General features: G+C 45.8%; 1 protein-coding gene across 1 annotated transcript in view; it reads right to left on the reverse strand.

Annotated features, from left to right (window-relative positions):
* Positions 1-302: 302 nt before the first annotated feature.
* The window catches only part of TBPL2 (TATA-box binding protein like 2), a 59,274-nt gene continuing 34,518 nt past the window's right edge, over positions 303-25,058 (reverse strand). The window contains exons 6-7 of the mRNA XM_073608933.1: positions 21,226-21,320; positions 303-379 (exon numbers count right to left, since the gene is read on the reverse strand). Coding sequence (XP_073465034.1) covers positions 303-379; positions 21,226-21,320 — 172 coding nt within the window. The remainder of the gene's footprint in view (positions 380-21,225; positions 21,321-25,058) is intronic.

Consider the following 25,058-nt stretch of genomic DNA (forward strand, 5'->3'; position numbering starts at 1 on the left):
CAAACAGTTGTGTCAATGTCCCTATACTTTAAACAGTTTTTACATGCGTTTACAAAACAGTTTTTTAGATGCATTTACATTTTATTTTAATGGAAAGCACTGTTCTGTAGATATACAAGGACTGTACCTATGATCATATTTGTCTTTAATACATACAAGTCCATTGAGATCTCTTGCTCCAAAAAACAAAAAAACAAAAAGGAGGAGAGAAGGTCTAAGAAATTACAAAGCACGCATTTTATTTTTTTTTAACTATATACATAAATAACATACAAAAACAAGAATTGCCTTGAATGAGGCACTTATTGCTTCTTAAAACTTTTTAGGATTGGATATATATTTTCAAATGCTTCATAGATTTCAGAACGTTCTTTAGCACCTACAAAAGAGAACAATCAGAATTAGCCATTTAATAATGGAAGCACTGAACAGTACCTTTTCACCCTACATGATCATGGTAGCCTCTTAACACCCAAAAAACCCCACTATGTGTACAGTTGATGGGCGTCTGGTGCTTAGAAGTTGCAATAGGTTAAGGTCACCTAGATTTTCATTTTGCCTAGAATAGGGAAATGCCACATTTTCATTGCCAGGTCCCACTGTTGGGGAGAATTAACCCCCCCCAACCACATTTTGTACTGTGATATGCATGTCAAAACAGAAAGCGAGGGTATTGTACAATAGGAGGTAGGCAGCAACAAAACCTCACAGGAGGTTCCATCCCTTCTCCACTATGTGAAAACTAAGTTTTATTTGGAGTTTGTTTTTTTGTTTTTTTCCAGTGTAAAACCTGTCTTCATAAACCACATCAGTTTGAGGAAGCACATAACCGATTGTTTTATTCGGACAGAAATGTTGGTACTAATGTTTTCAAATATCTCAAAACATACATGCTTCTAGTGAATCAATTTACAGAGTTGCATTGTGTGCATACAGCTACTCATGCATCTACTGCATGCCAAATAGAAACAATGGCAGGCTTAATTCCCTATAACAGGTGCAAAACCCCAATGCCTAGGAGTTTTAGTTGACCATTTATGGCTTAGGAACGAGTTATATCTCGAGTTAACACCAGCCACCTCTGTCTATTCAACCCTGCTACTGTAAGCATTTGTCAGTGGTCTTTTTTCGCAGGATTAGAAAAACTGGCGATTAGACTTACCGTCAGTGTTTCTACAAACCTTCCAGGACAGCAACACATGAGAGGATATGCTCCTCTACAGGAAACACAATCAAATCACAGTCATTTAAAAGGCCCAACCTTACCCCTTGTCCCTCAGTTGTTGTAAATTAATTCTCTCAACCAATTCATAAGGCGTCTTTAATCACTTCGGCACTTACCACCTAACGTATACACATTCTCCTCCACCCTTAAACAGGGCGGCAAGTAGGCCTGCCATCCTGGAAGGTTCGTAGAAACACAGTTACTGGTAAATCTGTCAGTTTTCTCATCTCACTTTCCAGGATGGCAAAAAATGGAGAGGATAATAAAGTAATCCACAGGCCTACCTTAGGCTGGGACCACTGCCCGTAACACTTTGACCGAAAGCTAGGTCTTACTGCGAAAGAACCTCCACTCGGTAGTGTTTCAGAAAGGTGTCTTGGTTGGACCAGGTGGTTGCGCTACGAATTTTTAGGCACAGGAGGTGGCTAGGTCTCTAGTTGAGCGTGCTTTCAACTTTGCTGGTGCAGGTATGTCTGAGCTCTCAAACGCTACAGTAATGGCTTGCTTTATCTACCTAAAGACTGAAGGTTTTGAAGCTTGAAGTCCTTACCTTGGTCCAGAAAAGAGGATTAAGAGGATTAGATCTCCTAAATTATTTTACCCTCTGTGGATAAGTGAGGAGGCATCTCCTGACATCTAAAACAATTAAATTTATTTTCCCCCTCATTCTTAGGGTTCTTACCTGTGTCCTATGGAATTCTGATGACACCTTGGGCAGATACAATGGATCTGGCCTGAGGGTGAGCCCATCTGGTAGGATCAACAAAAAGGGTTCTTAAATTGATAGACCCTGTAAATCCCCTACCCTTCTAGCTGTAGTATTCACTAGGAGGAAGGCTAACTTTATGGTCAAAAAATGTTAATGAAACTTCTAAAGGTTCAAAGGGGTACCTAGATAAAGCCGCTAGATCCCTTGTTAGAAAAGATCTTTTCTAATAGGGGTAGCCCTATCTCTGGTCACCAAAAATCTTTTAAAGGTTCCTTTGCTATTCTAGCGTCAAGAAAAACAGAAGAGCTGCCTTTTGTACTCGAAGAGTATTGACAGCCACACCCTTGTCCACTCCATCCTGAAGAAACTCCAGAATTACAGGAACAGAGGTGGAAACAATTTGTTTTCGTTTACACCAAGTACAAAAGATTTTCCATACCTTAAAAAGTCTATTTTCTGTGTTACCAGCTTCCTGCTCAAGAGGAGAGTGTCCATCACTCTGAGCAACCTTTACCTCTGAGGATCTGGCGCTTACTAACCAGGCTGTCAGATGAAAAAACTCTGGTCTGGGGTGCAGCACTGGACCCTGAGAGAGAAGGTCCGGGAGCTTCCAGGGAGGCGCTACTGACAGCACCTTCAAGGTTGCAAACCAAGCCCCCTTGGCCACTAGGAGGAATAGGCTTGAAGACTGGCTGAGTTTCTGAATGACTGGCAAAATCCGTGCCAGAGGGCATAAGCCAACTGGATGTTCTAGCTCTGTGCTAGGGCATCCAGGCCCTCTGACTCTTTCCTGAAAGAGGGAGAAAAACCATCTACCATTCTGTTCTTACGATAGGCAAAGAGGTCCATCTCTGGGCAGCCGAACTTCTGAACTAGTACCTGAAATACTTTGGGGTTCAGTTCCCATTCTCCCTGTCTGACAGGTTGGTGACAGAGGAAGTCTGCTTCCTGGTTGTTCGTGCCCTTTATATGGACCGCTGACAATGAGACCACCCTGTGTTCAGCCCAGGCAAGGATCTCCTTCACCAAGTCTAAAAGGGCTTTGGATCTGCATGGAATTTGTTGGTCCGGGCTGGCTGGGGTATATGACGGAGATCCAAACTAACTAACACAGATACTGAACAGGAAGTGGGTATAAACCAATACATAGCAAAATTAAAACGTTTCCTTAAAAAGAAATCCAATTTACATTGGCACACAGAGTTCCTACAGAAATATGTGTGGGAGAACATCAATCCCCTTGGCTTAAGGATTCAATTACACCCATCTTTCCAAGTAATATCCCCAGAATTGAAACTCGCATGGCAGAGTATACTAACCCAATGTAGTTCGGAACTTATAAAACTCCTGATCTCTCACTATCAAATGGAACTAAATACCCTGGATCAGGAAATTACTCTATTGCAAACTTTCAATGAGAACATTCGGGACCATGCGTTATTCCCCAAACGGGTTCAAGAAATCAAAGACTATGTAACTAGGATTACTAGGGATATTATCTATAAAAAACAAAATAAGTTATGTAAGGACCGACTGGCCTTCTCTGAAGGCTTTGCATGCCATTGGCACAACCCGGCACAAACAAAAGGCTCTAGAAACTATCGTCGTGCAACCAACACAAATACCAATGACAGGGCTACGGACAAGGTTACTGAATCAGATTCCTCATTCAGATCCACCTCCTCCTTTCCCAGACAAGGCCCTAAGAACACCACTAACCCCCGCAACAACTCAGGAGCACGAAAACGGGATTACGGGGGAGGCTCCTATACACCCTCCTCCAAAAAACGCCCCCCCTAACTTAGACACTAACTTATCACCCCATCCCCAAAAACACACAACACAACAGAATGAGAGACCACCATTACAACCTAAATATTTAGGCACCACAGCTTTACAAGCCATTCAAATTTTGAGCACTCAAGCACAGACACATAATACTTCACAAACGAATATTCCAGGCCATACTGAGATAGGCCGAAGTAATACTACCCCCATTGACTTAGTACAATCCCAAGGACCTAGCTCTCAAATCACATTTCCACCTCTTACACAACGTCCCTCCCACACCAGACAGAGCACATTGGATGCACATATCCAACCTAACACTACACAGTTAAATTTTCAGTCATCGATGGACACGAAAGCCTTGACATAACATCGGGTCTGGATGTTATAAATTTAACCCCCTACCACTTTGAGGACGAAACCCTTGATGTCCTCAAATATGGGCTGAGCTTTTGCCCCTCCGCAAACATCGATAAATACGAAACGATTAAAGATGTCTATCTATTCTCAGGTAATCTAACCTACAAGTTCCTATTTGATAGGGAAGTCGTACAATCGAAACAAGACAAATCCATCTCAGAACAAGTGAAGCACTTTTCCATGGAGGACTTTCGAGCCCTCCGGGATCTAATGCTTCTACTTGAAGAAAATGAGTCATCACAAGTAGTTAACAATTCCTTACCGATTCAAGATGCGGTGGCGTCTACCAAATCTACACCTACGATCAAAAAATTCAAGCCCAGGTCTCAGCGGTTCCCGGAATTAACCACCAACCCCCATATATGGGCATTTCTAATGGCAACCATTAATGACATCAAACAAATGACTACCGTATCGAACCCGGGGAATCTCACTCGCTCCCAAATACGAGCCATTGAATCCTTACAAAACCACCCAGACCTGGAGATTAAGGCCTCAGACAAGGGTGGGAATATTGTCCTCATGAAGACTTATTATGAGTCTATGGTCATGAGGATTTTACAAAACAAACAATGCTATCAGCTATCAGAGACCCGGATTTCGGAAATCAAACAGGAATATCTAGGTATTATTGGAGCAGCCTACCAGAAAGTTATACGTGTCTTGATCAATAAAACCTATCTCAATATTAAGAAACCAAGAGAGGCCACATTCTACGCCTTACCAAAAATCCACAAGCACTGTACGATGCTGCCAGGCCGCCCTATTATTTCCGGAATTGGTTCTCTGACAGAGAATGCTAGCCGCCTCGTAGACTTTGTCCTTATGCCACATGTGTTGGGCTTACCGTCCTACAACAACACATTAGATCCCCTACAACAAATAGAGGGGCTGCCTGTCCCTCCCGATGCCCTCCTCGTGACCTTGGATGTTGAGTCTCTATACTCTAGCATCCCTCACGAGCAGGGCATCGGGATGGCTCGCACCTTTCTATGAGAGCAGGACCACTACAGCTGGGAATATTGCGAGTTCATTTTGGAGTTACTGAGATTTGTGCTTACCCATAATTACTTCTGTTTTAAAGGTTCCCACTTCCTCCAGGTACAAGGCGTGGCCATGGGCACTTGCTGTGCACCGGCCTACGCCAATTTGTACCTGGGGGGGTGGGAACGTAACATTTTTTCAGATGACTCTCTAACCTTCTTTACTGACCACGCCCTCATCTGGCGACATTACATTGATGACATTTTTCTGGTATGGACAGGCACCCAGGAATTACTTGATAGATTCATTCAAACCATCAATCATAATTGTCTTAATCTCAAATTTACGGTCTCCACTAACCCTCAACGGATAACTTTTCTGGTCTTAACCATTTTCAAAGACAATGAGAACTGCCTAGCTTCCACCCTTTATAGGAAGGAGACCACAGGGAATACCCTGTTACACGCTAACAGTGCCCATCCTAGGCCGCTCATCAAAAGCATCCCTTACGCACAATACTTAAGATTGCGTCACAATTGTTCTCATACGGAGGAATTTAAATCTCAAGCGGATGCGCTTCGCATCAGACTATTAGCGAGGGGATATACTAAAACGCTGTTACGCAGTGCTTATAATAAAGCTATACGGCAGTCTAGAAACTCCTTACTATACAAAAAGAAAAAAACAGCTGATGTTATTCCCCCGGTGAGATTTATCACAAGATTCTCGCAACAACACAAACAACTGCGCGGTATTCTAAGTAGCCACTGGCCGATCCTCCAGCAGGATCCTATTATCAAAAAATACATTGGTCCCTGTCCACAAATTACCTTTAGACGAGTTAGATCCCTGGGTGACAAATTAACTTCCAGCTATTATTCGATTACCCCAAAACAAACAATCTAGACAGGGGATCTCACAATGTGGCAAATGTTCATTTTGTCCATGGGTTAAAACAGGGAAAACCTTTCTACTACCAAATGGGGAAACCTTCACCCCAAAATTTCATGCCAATTGCGACACCGAAGGGAGTTGTGTACCTCATGTTATGCCAATGCGGTGCCTTTTATGTAGGGATGAGCCGAACACCCCCCGGTTCGGTTCGCACCAGAACCCGCGAACGGACCGAAAGTTCGCACGAACGTTAGAACCCCATTGACGTCTATGGGACTCGAACGTTCGAAATCAAAAGTGCTCATTTTAAAGGCTAATTTGCATGGTATTGTCCTAAAAAGGGTTTGGGGACCCGGGTCCTACCCCAGGGGACATGTATCAATGCAAAAAAAACTTTTAAAAACGGCCGTTTTTTCGGGAGCAGTGATTTTAATGATGCTTAAAGTAAAAAAAAAAAAGTGAAATATTCCTTTAAATATCGTACCTGGGGGGTGTCTATAGTATGCCTGTAAAGTGACGCGTGTTTCCCATGTTTAGAACAGTCCCTGCACCAAATGTCATTTTTAAAGGAAAAAATCTCATTTAAAACTGCTTGCGGGTTTAATGTCATGTCGGGTCATGGCAATATGGATGAAAATCAGTGAGACAAACGGCATGGGTACCCCCCAGTCCATTACCAGGCCCTTTGGGTCTTGTATGGATATTAAGGGGAACCCCGCACCCAAATTAAAATAAGGAAAGGTGTGGGGCCACCAGGCCCTATATACTCTGAACAGCAGTATACAGGCGGTGCAAACAAGACAGGGACTGTAGGTTTGTTGTTAAGTAGAATCTGTTTGTAATTTTGAACATTTTTAACGTGTTTAGCTCCAGCCAAAAAATCTTTTCTAAGCTTTTTGGAAAACATAGGGAAGGGTTATCACCCCTGTGACATTTGTTTTGCTGTCTTTCCTCCTCTTCAGAAGATTTCACCTCACTTTTTTGTCCCAATGAAAAATGTTTTTTGAAAATTTGGGTTTTTTTGTGGAACAAGGATTGGAAAGCATCAGTGGAAAGGAGAAATTGTTTTCCCATATTAACTCTTACAGGAGAGAATTTCCCTTCCTAGGGGTAGATTTCATCTCACTTCCTGTTGTCTCCTTCCGTTTGCAAGTAGGAGTCGTTTGTAAGTTAGATGTTTGAAAGTAGGGTCCTGCCCTATATACTCAGCAGAAATTTGGGCCTTAGGTGTTGCTGTGGCCACAACACTGTAAGCCCTCACAGGGCCCTGCTGTGAAATATTAGATCAAGAATTGTAATTACATGCCCCTGTTGAACAGGAGCTGAAAAATTAGGCCTTAGGCACTGGTGCTGGTGCCACAACACTGCAACCCCTCACAGACACTCTAGTTGGAACGCAGGAACGAGCCCTGCTGCAAATTATTGCTTCAAAAATTGTAATTACACGCCCCTGTTAGACAGGGGCAGAAAAATTGGGCCTTAGGCACTGGTGGTGGCGCCCAGAACCAAAAATGTTCTTACAAGCTATCAGCGTGATGATTGAGGAGGAAGAGGATAATTACTCAGGGATAGTCACTCAGCATCAGCATAGGCAGTCTTTGAAGGGATCTGAGATTTCAAAAAAAATTATTCGGTTACATCAGCATCAGGTGCTTGGTAGCTGGTGGTGATCCAAGACTCATTCATTTTTATGAAGGTCAGCCGATCGACCGAGTCGGTGGACAGACGCACCCTGTGATCGGTTACCACGCCTCCAGCAGCACTGAATGTGCGTTCCGAAAGAACGCTGGATGCAGGACAGGCCAGTAGCTCAATTGCATACTGTGCAAGCTCTGGCCAGTGATCCATCCTCAAGACCCAGTAACCCAGAGGATTTTCGGTGGGAAAGGTGTCCAAGTCTGATCTTGCCCCTAGGTATTCCTGCACCATGTAAAACAGACGCTGGCGATGGTTGCTGGAACCGATCATACCTTGGGGCTGCGGACCAAAAAATTGTCTGAACGCATCGGTCAGACGGCCACCTTCTCCACCGCTCCTTCTTTGACTGACCGAAGCCTCAGCAACACGTTGTCCAGAAACAGGAGTTTGTAACCTCCCAGTCTCTGGGAACGCGTTGCACAGACCTTTCTGCAAGGCCTCCCGAAGATGTTTCATCCTCTGCTCCCTCTGCGATGGCAAGATAAGGTCCGCAACCTTACCCTTGTAACGTGGATCAAGGAGGGTTGCCAGCCAGTATTGGTCCTTCTCCTTGATACCACGAATACGAGGATCCTTACGCAGGCTTTGCAGGATCAGGGAGGCCATGCAGCGTAGGTTTGCTGAGGCATTCGGTCCGGAGTCCTCTGGGTCACTAAGAACGACATGGTCCGCAGCCACCTCCTCCCAGCCACGTACAAGTCCATGTGTTTCTTGGGACTGATCCCTTAAAGACTGCTGCTGATGCTGAGTGCCAGGCTCCACCTCCATACTGACACAATCTTCCTCCTCCTCCTCTTCCTCCTCGTCCTCTTCCTGTGTGATCGGCGGGCACGCAGGAACACTGTCTGGATAAAGGGGGCCTTGAGAGCTAAGGAAGTCCTCCTCTTCCTGCCTCTGTTCTGCCTCAAGTGCCCTGTCCATTATTCCACGCAGCGTGTGCTCCAACAGGTGGACAAGGGGGACAGTGTCACTGATGCATGCACTGTCACTGCTCACCATCCTCGTGGCCTCCTCGAATGGTGACAGGACAGTGCATGCATCCCTGATCATGGCCCACTGGCGTGGGGAAAAAAAACCAAGCTCCCCTGACCCTGTCCTGGTGCCATAGTCGCACAGGTACTCATTGATGGCCCTCTGCTGCGTGTGCAGCCGCTGCAGCATGGCCAACGTTGAGTTCCACCTGGTGGGCATGTCACAGATTAGGCGGTTCTTGGGCAGGTTAAACTCCTTTTGGAGGTCCGTCAGCCGAGCACTGGCATTATATGACCGGCGGAAATGCACACAGACTTTCCTGGCCTGCCTCAGGACATCCTGTAAGCCCGGGTACCTGCCCAAGAACCGCTGCACCACCAAGTTAAGGACGTGAGCCAAACAGGGCACATGGGTCATTTGTCCCTGTCGGAGGGCAGAGAGGAGGTTGGTGCCATTGTCGCAAACCACCATTCCTGCCTTAAGTTGGCGTGGCGTCAACCACCTCTGAACCTGCCCCTGCAGAGCTGACAGAACCTCTGCCCCAGTGTGGCTCCTGTCCCCCAAGCACACCAGCTCAAGCACCGCATGGCATCTTTTGGCCTGCGTACTTGCGTAGCCCCTTGAACGCCTACGGAGCACCGCTGGTTCCGAGGAAGAGGCCATGGAGGAAGAAGAAGAGGAGGGGGTGGAGGAGAGAGGTGTGTCACAATCAGCATTTTGGAGGCGTGGTGGCAGAACAACCTCCAACACTACTGCACCTTGTCCTGCATCCTTCCCAGCTGCCAGCAGAGTCACCCAATGCGCCGTGAAACTTAGGTAACGTCCCTGTCCATGCCTGCTGGACCATGAGTCAGCGGTAATATGCACCTTACCGCTGACCGCCCTGTCCAGCGAGGCATGGACATTGCCTTCCACATGCCGGTAGAGAGCCGGAATCGCCTTCCGTGAGAAAAAGTGGCGTTTGGGTACCTGCCACTGAGGAACCGCACATTCCACAAACTCACGGAAGGGGGCAGAGTCTACCAACTGAAAAGGCAGCAGTTGAAGTGCTAGCAATTTTGCCAAGCTAGCATTCAACCGCTGGGCATGTGGATGGCTGGGAGCAAACTTCTTTCGGCGGTGCAGCAGCTGGGGCAGGGAAATTTGCCTGGTACAATCTGACGTCGGTGTACCAAAAGCAGATTGCCCACAAGTACTTGGCTGTGACACACCTAATTCTACACCTTCATTCCTCTCACTGCAGGTCTCAGAGAGGACTGAAGGTCTAGTGGGGTTGGAAATCTCAGCTGATGAGGAGCAAGGAGAGATCCTCTTTGTTCTTTGGTGTGGGTCTTTTAGATACGCTTGCCAACGAACTGCATGGCAGGTCAACATATGTCTGGTCAAGCATGTGGTACCCAAGCGGGAGATATTTTGGCCACGCGAGATACGCTTGAGACATATGTTGCAAATAGCAGCGGTGCGATCTGATGCACTCGTCTCAAAAAAGGCCCACACCAAAGAACTTTTTGAATAACGCGCAGAGACTGCAGCGCCCTGCACATGTGGAGCTTTGGGGTGTGATGCAGTCAATGTGTTGCCCTTAGGCTGGCCCCTGGAGGGCATCCTGCCTCGTTGGTGATGTGCTGCCGCCTCCTCCTCCTCCTCCTCCTCCTCCTCCTCCTCCTCCTCCTCCTCCTCCTCCTCTCTCCTATCAGGCACCCACGTTGAGTCAGTGACCTCATCATCCCCTCCCTCCTCATCACTGGAGCAAACCTGGCAGTATGCTGCAGCAGGGGGAGCATGACTGCCAGATTGCTGTCCTTCTTGGGCACCCCCTCTGTCCGCGCTCATGTTACTGCCTTCATCGAGCTCAGTATCGTCATCAGAGCCTTCCAAACGCTGGGCATCCTCCTGGAGCATGTACCCAACACTGTGGTCAAACAGTTCGAGGGAATCCTCATGAGGACATGGTGGAGCTAGGGAAGGAGTCACTGATGACATTGAGCTGAAGGAAGAGGCCGCTGCTTTGCCAGACAAAGCACCCTGGGCATGGGTGAGAGAGGATGAGGAGGATGAGGACGGCTTGGTCATCCACTCGACCAAGTCTTCCGCATGTTGCGGCTCAACATGGCCAGCTGCCGAAAAAAAGGCCAAGCGTGTCCCATGGCCACGTGCTGATGAGGATGCACCGTCTCCACGACCAGCACTAGACACAGAGCCTGCTTGCCCTCTCTTATTGGCTTGTGACTGTCTGCCTCTCCTTCTTGGCCTTCCAGACATACTAATGGCCTGTAGCTGCACTAAGCTGGGATAGAACACCTGTAATTTTCTTCAAGTAGCTTTATATACTGTAACCAGACAAGCCTGCCTGTCAGTAGGAAGATAACAGGAACGGATCTAGCTGAACACTGTGAGCAGGACGCACTGTACTAAATGTAAATAGTCTAGCTGCCTGACCGTGGTACTAATAGGATCAAATAGAACACCTGTAATTTTCTTCAGGTAGCTTTATATACTGTAACCAGACAAGCCTGCCTGTCAGTAGGAAGATAACAGGAACGGATCTAGCTGTACACTGTGAGCAGGACGCACTGTACTAAATGTAAATAGTCTAGCTGCCTGACCGTGGTACTAATAGGATCAAATAGAACACCTGTAATTTTCTTCAGGTAGCTTTATATACTGTAACCAGACAAGCCTGCCTGTCAGTAGGAAGATAACAGGAACGGATCTAGCTGTACACTGTGAGCAGGACGCACTGTACTAAATGTAAATAGTCTAGCTGCCTGACCGTGGTACTAATAGGATCAAATAGAACACCTGTAATTTTCTTCAGGTAGCTTTATATACTGTAACCAGACAAGCCTGCCTGTCAGTAGGAAGATAACAGGAACGGATCTAGCTGAACACTGTGAGCAGGACGCACTGTACTAAATGTAAATAGTCTAGCTGCCTGACCGTGGTACTAATAGGATCAAATAGAACACCTGTAATTTTCTTCAGGTAGCTTTATATACTGTAACCAGACAAGCCTGCCGGTCAGTAGGAATTTAACAGGAACGGATCTAGCTGAACACTGTGAGCAGGACGCACTGCACTAAATGTAAATAGCAGGAACGGATCTAGCTGAACACTGTGAGCAGGACGCACTGCACTAAATGTAAATAGTCTAGAAGATAACAGGAACGGATCTAGCTGAACACTGTGAGCAGGACGCACTGCATTAAATGTAAATAGTCTAGATAGAAGATAACAGGAACGGATCTAGCTAAACTGAATACAGTGTATATATATATATGCAACACCTGGGATGCATATATATACACAATACACTGTAAGTGCAGCTAACTGACTGACTGTTCTGCCTAATCTATCTAACTCAAATCAAATGACACTGTCTCTCTCTCTCTCTATCTCTCAGCACACCGGAACACACACTACACAGGGCCGCCGTGCAGGCGGCCTTATATAGTGTGGGGTGTGTACTAAATGCCCTGAGCCGTAATTGGCCAAAGCCACCCTGGCTTTGGCCAATTACAGCTCTCTCTACTGACAGCGCTGTGATTGGCCAAGCATGCGGGTCATAGTGCATGCTTGGCCAATCATCAGCCAGCAATGCACTGCGATGCCGCAGTGAATTATGGGCCGTGACGCGCCACACGAATTTAGCGCGAACGGCCCATAACGTTCGCAATTCGGCGAACGATCGAACAGCCGATGTTCGAGTCGAACATGGGTTCGACTCGAACACGAAGCTCATCCCTACTTTTATGTAGGCAAAACCATCAGACACTTAAGATGCAGAATTAAAGACCATGTCTACTACTCAGCGGAGGGCAAGATGGTCACAGCAGTCAGCAGACATCTAGATCTTTATCACAGATTTGATGTCTCCCCAATATCATTCATTGTATTATCAGTGATCTCCAAGGACCCCAGAGGTGGAGACTGGGACAAACAGAAACTACCGTATTTATCAGCGTATAACACGCACATTCATTTTAAGAGGGAAGTTTCAGGAAAAAAAACTTAAATTTTTAATAAGGCACTTTGACGCAAAATAAGGGTCAATGCCCATCTGCAGCCTCACCATTGCCATCAATGCAGTTTGATCAATGCCCATCTGCAGCCTCACAAGTGCCATCAATGCAGCCTTATTAGTCCATATCAATGCAGCCCCACCACTGCCATCAATGCAGCAGCCTCACCACTGCCATCAATGCAGCAGCCTCACCACTGCCATCAATGCAGCAGCCTCACCACTGCCATCAATGCAGCAGCCTCACCACTGCCATCATTGCAGCAGCCTCACCACTGCCATCAGTGCAGCCTGATCGATGCCCATCTGCAGCCTAGAGGGGACAGGGAGGGGGGGTGGGACGAGCGCCAACAGATTACATGCAGTGAGAATCTCCTATGATAGACAGAACAGTGGTCCAATGGCGGCCCAGGAGACAGGACTTTCTATTACAGAGGCCGCCAATTAAACAGGAGATTCTCACTGTATGTAATCTGACGGCGCTCGTCCCACCCCCCTCCCTGTCCCCTCCGAGGCAGCTGAAATTAAAGTATTGGCGTATAACACGCACACGCTATTTGCACTCGATTTTCATGGTGAAAATTCAAGTTAGACTTACCGGTAACTTGTTTTCCTTGAGTCTTTCAGGACAGCACTTGAGAGAGTGACTCCTCCCCTTGCCAACAGGAAACACCTCTTCCACCAAACTTTAAAAGGAGGCTCCTTTCCACACATTGTCAGTAGTAGTAGAGAACCTCCGGCCCCAAACTGGAACACATAATCGAGATATGATTAGTCACAGTATATATATGAAAAAACAATAGGGCGGGATGCTGCTGTCCTGAAAGACTCAAGGAAAACAAGTTACCGGTAAGTCTAACTTGAATTTTCCCTTATCGTCTTTCAGGACAGCACTTGAGAGGATAATAGAGACTTACCCCCCTAGGGAGGGACCACAGCCTGCAGAACCTTTCTGCCAAAAGCCTGATCACCTGCTGATAGGAGATCCAGTCTGTAATGACGGACAAACGTTAAGTAGCTTGACCACGTAGCCGCCTTACAAATCTGATCTGGGGTGGCACCAGCTCTTTCTGCCCATGTAGTGGCCTGGGCTCTTGTTGAATGAGCCCTAATTCCCAGCGGGGAAGATAAACCCATTTGAGAATAGGCTACAGAAATAGCTGTCTTAAGCCATCTAGCCAATGATGCTTTTGATGCTTGTTGGCCTTTCTTGTTTCCAGAGAAAAGAACAAATAATGAATCTGAAACTCTAAACCCTCCTGTTACTTCCAAATACTGTAATAGGATACGTCTTACGTCTAAATTGTGAAACTGCTCTTCCTTTGCACCCTTGGATTTACATGAAGGACATTTTCTTTTTGCCACTGGATCAGAGCTCTTGGCCTGCCATGAGACAAAAGAAGAAACCATCCCAGTGAGACAACCTGTCCTATACCCAAGGATGCTCACCACAGGTGCACAGTAAGAGCTAACTGCTTTATGTGCCCAGACAGGCCCCTGCCACCGGGGGGGGGGAGATAGAGAGAGAGAGACCCCACAGTACAGGGAAGACAGTATACAACTGCACCTTACCTGGGCCTTGCTGGTGCCTGTGCCTGTCCCACTTGCTGCCGCCATCGATTCCATCGAGGAGCGCTTGCTGTGTTTGTGTGGCTAAACGCCGGTTCCGGACTCCAATAGCGCCAGTGCGCCGGACCAGAACCGCTAAATAAGCACCAGCCCCGTTCCTCCCCTTTCCCTCTGCGATTTCCGGCGGAAATGACGCCGCACGCCTGTTCCGTGGGCGCCGCCCCCTCCGGATGCCTCACTTCCGGCGGATGGAGCCCCGCTGCCATCCCCAATATGGCGGCGGTGCAATGAGCAACAGGCGGTGGACCTGAGAAAAAAATATAGTAAACGGCCACCGCCTGTCTTGCCGCCGCCTAGGAGCGATGCCCACGACAGTCGGACTCACCCTGAGCCCATATGAAGAGGGAGAGGGAGCCCAGCCAGCAGCACTTCACCTCAGCTGTGGAATGGGAGGAACAGCTCTCATGAGGTAAAAAGTGTTTGATGAAAAAAACCAGGAAACCTGAGCTCCCAGGACAGCACCTGAGAGCCCTGACTTCCCCACGAAGTGTTCCCTCCGGAGGAAACACAAAAACTGACAATGTGTGGAAAGGAGCCTCCTTTTAAAGTTTGGTGGAAGAGGTGTTTCCTGTTGGCAAGGGGAGGAGTCACTCTCTCAAGTGCTGTCCTGAAAGACGATAAGGGAAAAAGTGAGAGTGTTATACGCCAATAAATACAGTATGTGGATCGAACGCCTCGGTGCCATATACCCCCCGGGCATTAATGAGGCTCACACATATAAGCCATTTTTATAATATTTATGCTGGTAATTTAATCCCTTTTCCTATTCTTAGTCCAAAAATTTTCCCCCCCCTGGTTGTCTATGACAAGGTAACAATTTTGGCATTCAAGGCTATTCCAGCTTTCTGCGGGCCTGTTTGTTCACCAGTCTCTACTGCCCTGATTGTTGGTGGTCCTTGGTGCTCTCTCCTTTGTTTATTCATTTCTCAATTCTTTTGTGCTTTCCTGAATATTGTCATAAGAATGAGCCGTTCAAAATATATTTACCATGTATATTGAATTATCTAGCTTTAATTGTTTTTATAGGTGTGATTCTACCTATTGTTGCTGCTTTGCTACCCACAACAGGTGCACATGCATCGTCAGGGTTTAACTTCATTACCATGCGGCCGCCTAGCGCCACGCCCCCTCACGAGGGTGATTGGTGCACTGGGTAGTGCTGGTTTCCAGGGTACCCAGGACTGCAGCCGCTCTTTTCCTATCCCGCGAGTCAGCGGTTTCCATGCCGATGCGACGGACTGGGACATGCGCGGTTTGCATTCTTCGGCCGGCTTGGATGACGTCACATCGGCCTCGCGGATTGGTGACTACAAGCGGGGCGTGTGTACAAGAGACGCTCCTTGCGTCTCTCTCCCCACGCTCCACACTGTCAGTCGCTCTACACCGAAGCGGCTGTGTGGATGATATCTTCTGACTACAGTGTCTGCTCTACTTTCGAACCAGTAAGGTATGTGACTGCTTGGCTTTTTATACAGAGTACATAATAGGCAGATTTTCTACACTATTATGCTGTCTTGACATTTCTTCTTTTTATTTATGTTATCTTTCCGTTCTCTCTTCTCTCTGTGGGTCTGCTGATCTGATGTTACAGCCATACGATCTGGATATGGATTAACCCCTATATACTACCACACACAGGCAAAGTCGTCCAGAGGCTCGATATATCCTTCTTTCCTGCCTCTAGCCAATGTATTATCTTCTCTGGCTACACGCTTACTGCGGTTTATTTCAGCAATAGATGGCTGAATGTCTAGATACCTAGTGGAGACACTTTTTATTCCTGTTATGTATATATAGTTTTCAATCCACGAAACACTCTTGGTAAGTGAAACTCTCCCTTACTTTATTAATTATTATGCACACGTAGCGTTTGTAGTATATTTAAAATTAAAATCAATATCTACATTTACTCCTACTGACTTGGACATATATTGTTTACTAGGTTAATAATTCATACCTTAATAATCATCATTATCAGCTATATAGGATACCCGATTAATACCCCTTACCACTGATATATGTATACCCGCTTAGGTACTGGCAACATATTACCATATTGTACTAAGTTGTTAATAGGTCTTTCTAACTGGCCTATTTTGTATATTATAATGGGTATCATGGGTATTCGTTTATAGTAAAATTATTACAACTATATATATCTCCCTTCCAAGTGACACCCGTGAGACACGTATATAGTTACACTTATGGACCTACACCTTTATATTGTTAGAGCAATTACCTCCCTATCTTTAGGGGGTCCTCTCCCAGGCTGAGCCTACATATCTCTAATCCCTCCATTTCCCTTCCTTCCCCTCTCCCTCCCTCTTTTGTCCTTCCTCCTTTTTGCTTTTATCCTTCCCTTCCCAGTTTTTCCTTCCTTTCCCTTCTTACTTATCTCTCTCTTGCCTTCCCTTTCTCTTTCCCTCCCATGTCCACTTCCCTCTCCTTCCCTTCTTTCCCCTCCCCCTCCCTTTCTCTCCCCTCTTTCCTCTTGCTCCCCTCCCATTCCTTTCGCTCCCCTCCCCCTCCCATTCCTTTCTCTCCCCCCTTTCCTCTTGCTCCCCTCCCCCTCCCATTGCTTTCTCTCCCCCCTCATCTCTCCTTCCTCGGCAGTCACAATCCTTCTGATTTAAATAGACTTATTTAGTCTTATACATTTACTAATATCACTACTATGTTACATATGTCCCCATGGTATATGAATAGTACCTGGATTATGTATTAGCACCATCTGTTGGGCCTTAGTGGCAGTGATACCAAATGTGCAACATTTTGATTTGGCTATATTTGTGTAGCTTTTTTCATTTCAATGCATTTTATTTATTGTATGTTTTGTATATTCCAGTAATCTGTTCTGTGCTCCTGAAGAAGCGCTTTGGCGTGCAACATGTTGAGCGAGTCCTTGCTATTGATTATTATCTCTGCATAGCTCCTCAAATATAATACAACCGTATGTAAATTGGTTATCCCAAATATTGCATAACTGATCTTTACAAATACAGAGCTTTGTATGGAGTGTATAAAATGTAAATGTATGGTCTATGAACTGATTTGTCTGTCCTTTTATATATTTTTTAAACAAGCTTTAATAAATCGGATTTTTAATTATATCAACTACAGTGATTATTGTGCCAAGAAAGTCCAAAGCCCAACCTTTCTCTTTTTATATGTACTATGTCAGGACGTGGCACCTAGCATTATCTATGTATCCCCATAACCACTATGTGTTGATACTTCGTTAATTCAACCCTTCGGGTATATTTTCACCTGAGCGTCTGACGGACCAAATATGAGCAAGCCATCCAGGTATGGTATTACCGCTAACCCCTGGAGGTGGAGAAAGACTACTGCCTCTGCTAGGATCTTTGTGAAGATTCTTGGACTTGCCGCTAGTCCAAAAGGGAAGTTCCACTGGAAAACCCCTTCCTGGGTTACCACCGCAAATCTCAGGAATGCCTGGTTTTTCCGGGAAGATCGGGACGTGTAAATAGGCATCCCTGAGATCAAGGGTAGTTATGAAGACATCCTTTAAACAGGTTTTTCTGTAAATACTCTCCATGGAAAACCTCTTGTATTCTAGGAATTTGTTTAGGTTCCTGAGATTCATGATAAGGTGGTACTTCCCTGAAGGCTTGGGTACCACAAAATGTGGGAGTAAAAGCCTTGGTATAGCTGTATTTTTGGCACTGGAACTACCACTTGTTGTTCTACCAGTTCCTGAATCACTTCTAGCAGGGCTTTCCTTTTTAATGCATCCTTAGGAGGATGCGTTAGCGTAATCATAGGCGGGGCTCTGATGAGAATTCTAGGCGGTAGACTTCTCTGATCAGTTTGATGATATATGTATAGTCTGACATTTCCTCCCACTGGGAAATGAAATGATAGTCTGCCCCCTACCTTGATTTTGGCATCCTTTGGTGCTTTGGCCTGGAGAGGGAAATAGAAAATTACCTTTTTGTCTACCTCTACTGTACCCCCACTGCCTGTTGGGTTCCTTCTTAGATTTTTGTTGATTTTGTCCCGAGAGGCCTCAAAAACATTTCCTGTACCTTTCCAGTCTGTTAGAAAGGGAAGACATTTCCTCTCAAACGACCTGGACAAAACCTTATCTAGGCCTGGCCCAAACAACAATAAACCTTCAAAGGGCAGACTGCACAGTTCGGCCTTTGAAGCAAGATTGCCTTCCCAGGCTTTAACCCATATGGCCCTCCTGGCCGAGTTAATGAAGGCACCTGTTTTGGCTGAGGCTTTTACCGAGTCAACAGCCACATCAGCCATGAAGGCTACAGCCTTTCCTATGACCGAAAGGAAATCTAGGACTTTGAGACTTATTACCCTGTGAAAGGTGTTTACCAAGTTTTTCTATCCAGAAGTCTACATTCCTGGCAATGCAGGTTGCTGCTAATGCAGGGGCCATAGCAGAGGAATTGGCCTCCCAAGCTTTTTTTCAGCAGGGACTCAGATTTGCAATCCATTGAATCCCAGATGTTCCTAGAGTCCTCAAAGAAGAAGAGGTCAGACTGTTACCTGGGAAAGGGTGGCTTCCAACTTAAGAACCTTCAGGAATCTTTCTGCTTCCTCCTTAAAGGGGGAATCTTCTTTTCCAGGTTTTAGGTCTGACCAAACTCTCTTCAGGAAATTCCAATTCTTGAAGAACTACATCCTTCAAAAATTAATGCAAGGGGAATACCCTTGACTGTTTTTTACCAACCCCCTGTACATCTTATCCTGTGCAGAGGTTTCTTCAACTGGTTCAGGGATCTCTTCAGTGGCATAAATAGCCTAAAAAGGAGTCCCTCCAAGTCCTATAGGCTGAAGAGATGCCTGCTTAACCTCATGTCCAACACATCACTATCCAGACCTAGATCAGCCGCCTCTTCTGAGCTGGGCTCAGATTTTGCCTGGCTTTCTACTTCCTCCAACTCTGCTTCCCTGGCCTGAGCCGGGGTAAGTCCTTGAGAGTATGGCAAAGGGACGCTTGGTCCTGGTTTTGACAGTGAACTCTCCTGAGGGGCCCTCTTTAGGGGCAAGTTCCTCTGAGTCTACCACTTGTGTGGGTACAGAGGTGCAGGAAGATTGAATAGTGGCCAACATATCCTCTTGAACAGAAAATCTCTCATTAATCCTGAGGCCTCTTTCCCAGCCAGTTTGTTAATACACCAATAACAAAACGGCTTGGTGTGGGATTTAGACAACCTTTCCCCACAATTACCATACTTTTTACTGGCACTAGTGCTAGCGGATGTAGAAGGCGCTTTGTCAGAGACCTCCTGAGCTCCGCTTGGGGAATCTGCAAAAGAAGAAGAGGAAACAACCAACGGTCACTCTTCCTGCCCTCTCTATCATGGCTGCAGCCCCCCCACCCCTCCAAAGGTGAGCGCAGAGGGGGTTTACCAGGAATAACTAAGGGATTAGCCTGGCGTCACCCCCCCATAGTAGGTAAACAGCCCCAACTTGCTCTTGCCTGCAGCCACCTGTGCTGCCTTTCCATCCTCCTCTGTGAGGTGGGTCCTGACAGACTTTCAGCTCCTTGCAGCTCGCTGAGTCCTGGTGCAAACAGGAGTCCTTCAGCCTCCACAGCTGTGCGGGTCTGGCGTCTCCTCCGCGCTTTATCCCCACTTCCTGGGTCACGCTGGGCACGCTCTGACCCTTACCTGCTCTGACTGAAAGTTCCGGCTTCAGGAGCGAGGCTTGGAGCACGCCAAGTCCGCCACCTGGTGTCTTACATCATTTGGACTCTGTTGTGTTCAGAGAGCACTATACGGATTGGGCCCTCTGTTCGATGGATGCTCTCTTCTTTTGTCATGACACTGCTATGGAGGGACTAAAGAGCAGAGTTAATTGACTGACTTCAAGTTCCAGTGCAACACTACAGTTCCTGCCATTGAGAAGTCCTATTCCAGGCTAGTCAGACAGTATTTGGACAAAAACATTGTGACAGCTGATCTTGTCTTCAGGTTTCTGGCACAAAGACAGATGTCTCATTATCCTCAGGGGCCCTGCAACTGGCCTTTGCTGCAACATTCATCTGGAGACATCTCATATTGAAAGCGGGGGAGATCTTTTCTGGCGCCAACAGCTACCACAACACCCGGGGCTGGGTAAAAGCCTAAGGCACGTTGGGTCTCTGTGAAAGGAGACCTAGGAAGCTGGTAAGCGGCAGTATTATCTGAGGTGGAGGCACCTTTGTTCAACATATCCTTACACTTAATACGTCCAGTGTTGGAATTGCATGTCACTATCTACGTTAAAATCTTTAATCCATCTCTTGGGAGAGTGTCTATAACAGTGGACTTAATGCTCCTTTTTTTTGAATCACGAGTTTTTGTGACGGACTTATATACAAAAAAAATTTTCTTTTTTTTTTTTATTGACTGTTTTGATACATTTTCTGATTTCTTTAATGTGCACTGATCACGGGTGACAGCAATACTTTGCATATATATGTGTATTGGCATGACTCACAGATTCATGCAGGTTTGATATATAGCGCAGCTTATTATTTTGAATATTGTTTGTAATGCGTGTGTCTTGCATTAGTTAGTTGCAGCTTATTCACAGATATTTCAATCACAACATGGTTTATTCATTTTCATTTTTTTGGGGATAGTGCAGTAAGAGAACTTTTGGAATGAAGGTAAGAGGAGACCTTTTAAACCGCTGTGATTTGATTGTGTTTCCTGTAGGAAGGAGCCCATCATCTCATGTGTTGCTGTCATGGAAGGTGAGAGGAGACAATGTTTTACACTAAAAACTGCATTGGCCAGCAAAACAGCACCAATCAGGAGTCACTCGCATTATTGACAACCACTATTTCCTCGGAAAACGGATACTGACTTTATGTAACGCACATGTATTTGCTACTGGATTGCTTGAGAGACTCACCAGTTAATACCACCTTTCCGGACACAAAAATGAGTAGTACAATTCTTGGTTTCACCATCCTGTAAATGAGGCCTGGAAACAATTCTGGTTCATAACTGGAAGCATATAACATTTGCAGATTAACTACAGAACCTTTAAATTCATTAAAGCAAATTAGTACATAGCATTGCAAACCTTTCTTAAAATCTTTAACATTTCTAAAACTCAAGGACTGCCTTTTCACATCTACTACATGCAACAAGTGAATGTCAGTAAGGTCACTGGTTTCTAGAGACTTGGCATGTGGTGTTCTGCAATTCTGGTTCTCTTAGAATTGTTTTTTTTCCAGCATTACCACCTTCATCATCATTACAAGACACTTATAATGTTGTTGCGCAACTTAATTGCTTTTTACTGCGTGGGTCCCTTTTGGGAGATTACCTCTTTGAACCTTTCCTTATTTTTAGCTGTCATTATATACTTCATGTCTTAAGGTGACCATCGTGCCAATGCTCATGGCCGGCAGTCGCTATGACTGCCGGCCACGCGTGATCATGGGCATGAGAGGCAGAACAGGGACGTGTGTGTGAACACACAAATCCCTGTTCTCTAAGCTGAGGAGAGGCAGATTGTGAGTTCCTAATAGCTAGGAAACAGCACATGCAGAGCCCGCCAAGAAGTTGGCATTGCGGAGAGCTATTCATAAGCAGGGAGACATTGTCCCGATGCGCGGCTGCAGGGATTGGGATATGTCTCACTGTCTGATTAGCTCTGTGCAGTCCTGACTTCCTGGTGGGCTCTGCACATGCTGTTTGCGAACACGCCTGAGCTCATCCTTACTAGGAACCACGATCTGTCCTCTCCTATAGTCAGTCCCCTCCCCACACAGTTAGAACACACACAGGGAACACAGTTATCCCCTTGATCTCCCCCTAGTGTTTACGGTGTAAATGTCACTGGCAGGGAAGGTGTTAACACTAGGGGGCAATCAAGGGGATAACTGTTGATATTATAGCAAAGTACAAAAAATATTGTGGTTTTTACTTCTTCAAAATTGGCGCTTTTTTTGTTTATAGCGCAAAAAATAAAAACCGCAGAGATGATCAAATACCACCAAAATAAAGTTCTATTTGTGGGAAAAACTAAGTTGCTTACTGGTAACGTTCTTTCCTGGAGTCTCAGGACAGCCACCTGAGAGACCTTGGCTCCTCCCCTCTGCAGGAAACACCGCGCCAGCTACCTTTAAATTGCCTGCTCCCCTGCTGGTTCCTCAGTTGTCTTAGAGCACCTCCAGTTTGCTGGGGAGACAAAAGATCATGTGATACAAAAACAAAATACCATAGTTCCCGTTTCAGGAAATCTCAAGTCATTTATATATTCGGGTGGGTAATAGTGCTGTCCTGAAAGACTCCAGGAAAGAATGTTACCAGTAAGTAATTTAGGTTTTTCCATCAATTGTCTTTCAGGACAGCCACCTGAGAGGATAAACGAGTACTTACCCCTACGGGACTACAGCTTGTAGGACCTTGCATCCAAAGGCTTGCTCCTTTGTCGACAAGAGATCCACTCTGTGCTTGACAAAGGTATCGGGGGGGGGGGGTGGAGAAGGCATAACACTTGGTTAACCTCCATTTCTATGCTAGGGCTTCACCCAGAGTGCTCCATCCTTCTTTAAAAAGAGAAGAAAGCTCGGACTTTCGTGTTTTCTTTTGATGCGAATAGGTCCACTTGCAGGTCTCCCTATTTTTGTGTAATTATCTTGAACACCTCTTGATTTAATATCCAGTCGCCTTCTCTCAATCTTTCTGCTGAAATAGTCGGCTACTTATTTGAGTTCTCCTTTTAAGTGTACTGCTGACAGAGAAAGAACACATTTTTCTGCCCAATTTAGGATCTCCTCTGCCAGGGACCACAAAGTTCCACTCCTAGTTCCCCCTTGTTTGTTTACGTACTACGGAAACGTTGTCGGACTGAATCTGTAAGTGGTGACCCTTCAGTTGTTCCTTGGAAGTGTTTGAGTGCCAAAAGAACTGCTTTTAGTTCCTTCAAATTCGATGATATTTAATTTCCTTGTCTTTCCACACTCCTTGTGTTATTCGTGGGCCTAGATGGGCCCCCCCAACCTATGCCACTTGCATCTGTAGTCATTACTCGAGTGACTGGTAAGATCCACATCAGTCCTTTGGTTAAATTTTCTGATTTTCTCCACCACCATAAAAGACCTTTTTACTTGTGTTGGCATATGAACAGTGGGGCAAAAAAGTATTTAGTCAGCCACCAATTGTGCAAGTTCTCCCACTTAAAAAGATGAGAGAGGCCTGTAATTGTCATCATAGGTATACCTCAACTATGAGAGACAAAATGTGGAAACAAATCCAGATAAGCACATTGTCTGATTTTTGAAAGAATTTATTTGGAAATTATAGTGGAAAATAAGTATTTGGTCAATATCAAAAGTTCATCTCAATACTTTGTTTTATATCCTTTGTTGGCAATGACAGAGGTCAAACTTTTTCTGCAAGTCTTCACAAGGTTGTCACACACTGTTGCTGGTATGTTGGCCCATTCCTCCATGCAGATCTCCTCTAGAGCAGTGATGTTTTGGGGATGTTGCTGGACAACATGGAATTTCAACTCCCTCCAAAGGTTTTCTATGGGGTTGAGATCTGGAGACTGGCTAGGCCACTCCAGGACCTTGAAATGCTTCTTACGAAGCCACTCCTTCGTTGCCCGTTTGGTGTGTTTGGGACCATTGTCATGGTGAAAAACCCAGCCACGTTTCATCTTCAATGCCCTTGCTGATGGGAGGAGGTTTGCACTCAAAATCTCGCGATACATGGCCCCATTCATTCTTTCATGTACACAGATCAGTCGTCCTGTTCCCTTTGCAGAGAAACAGCCCCAAAGCACGATGTTGCTACCCCCATGCTTCACAGTAGGTATGGTGTTCTTTGGTTGCAACTCAGCATTCTCTCTCCTCCAAACATGAAGAGTTGTGTTTCTAACAAACAGTTCTACTTTGGTTTCATCTGTCCATATGACATTCTCCCAATCCTCTTCTGGATCATCCAAATGCTCTCTAGCAAACCTCAGACGGGCCCGGACATGTACTGGCTTAAGCAGGGGGACACATCTTGCACTGCAGGATCTGAGTCCCTGGCTGCGTAGTGTGTTACTGATGGTAGCCTTTGTTACGTTGGTCCCAGCTCTCTGCAGGTCAGTCACTAGGTCCCCCTGTGTGGTTCTGGGATTTTTGCTCACCGTTTTTGTGATCATTTTGACCCCACGGGGTGAGATCTTGCGTGGAGCCCCAGATTGAGGGAGATGATCAATGGTCTTGTATGTCTTCCATTTTCTAATTATTGCTCCCACAGTTGATTTCTTCACACAAAGCTTCTTGCCTATCGCAGATTCAGTCTTCTCAGCCTGGTGCAGGTCTACAATTTTGTTTCTGGTGTCCTTCGACAGCTCTTTGGTCTTCACCATAGTGGAGTTTGGAGTGTGACTGTTTGAGGTTGTGGACAGGTGTCTTTTATACTGATAACAAGTTCAAACAGGTGCCATTAATACAGGTAATGAGTGGGGGACAGAGGAGCCTCTTGAAGAAGATACAGGTCTGTGAGAGCCAGAAATCTTGCTTGTTTGTAGGTGACCAAATACTTAATTTTCCACCATAATTTGGTGGAGATCTGCATGGAGGAATGGGCCAACATACCAGCAACAGTGTGTCACAACCTTGTGAAGACTTGCAGAAAAAGTTTGACCTCTGTCATTGCCAACAAAGGATATAAAACAAAGTATTGAGATGAACTTTTGATATTGACCAAATACTTATTTTCCACTATAATTTCCAA

This window comes from Aquarana catesbeiana, linkage group LG13 (assembly GCF_042186555.1).
Source record: "Aquarana catesbeiana isolate 2022-GZ linkage group LG13, ASM4218655v1, whole genome shotgun sequence".
NCBI classification, from domain to species: Eukaryota; Metazoa; Chordata; class Amphibia; order Anura; family Ranidae; genus Aquarana; species Aquarana catesbeiana.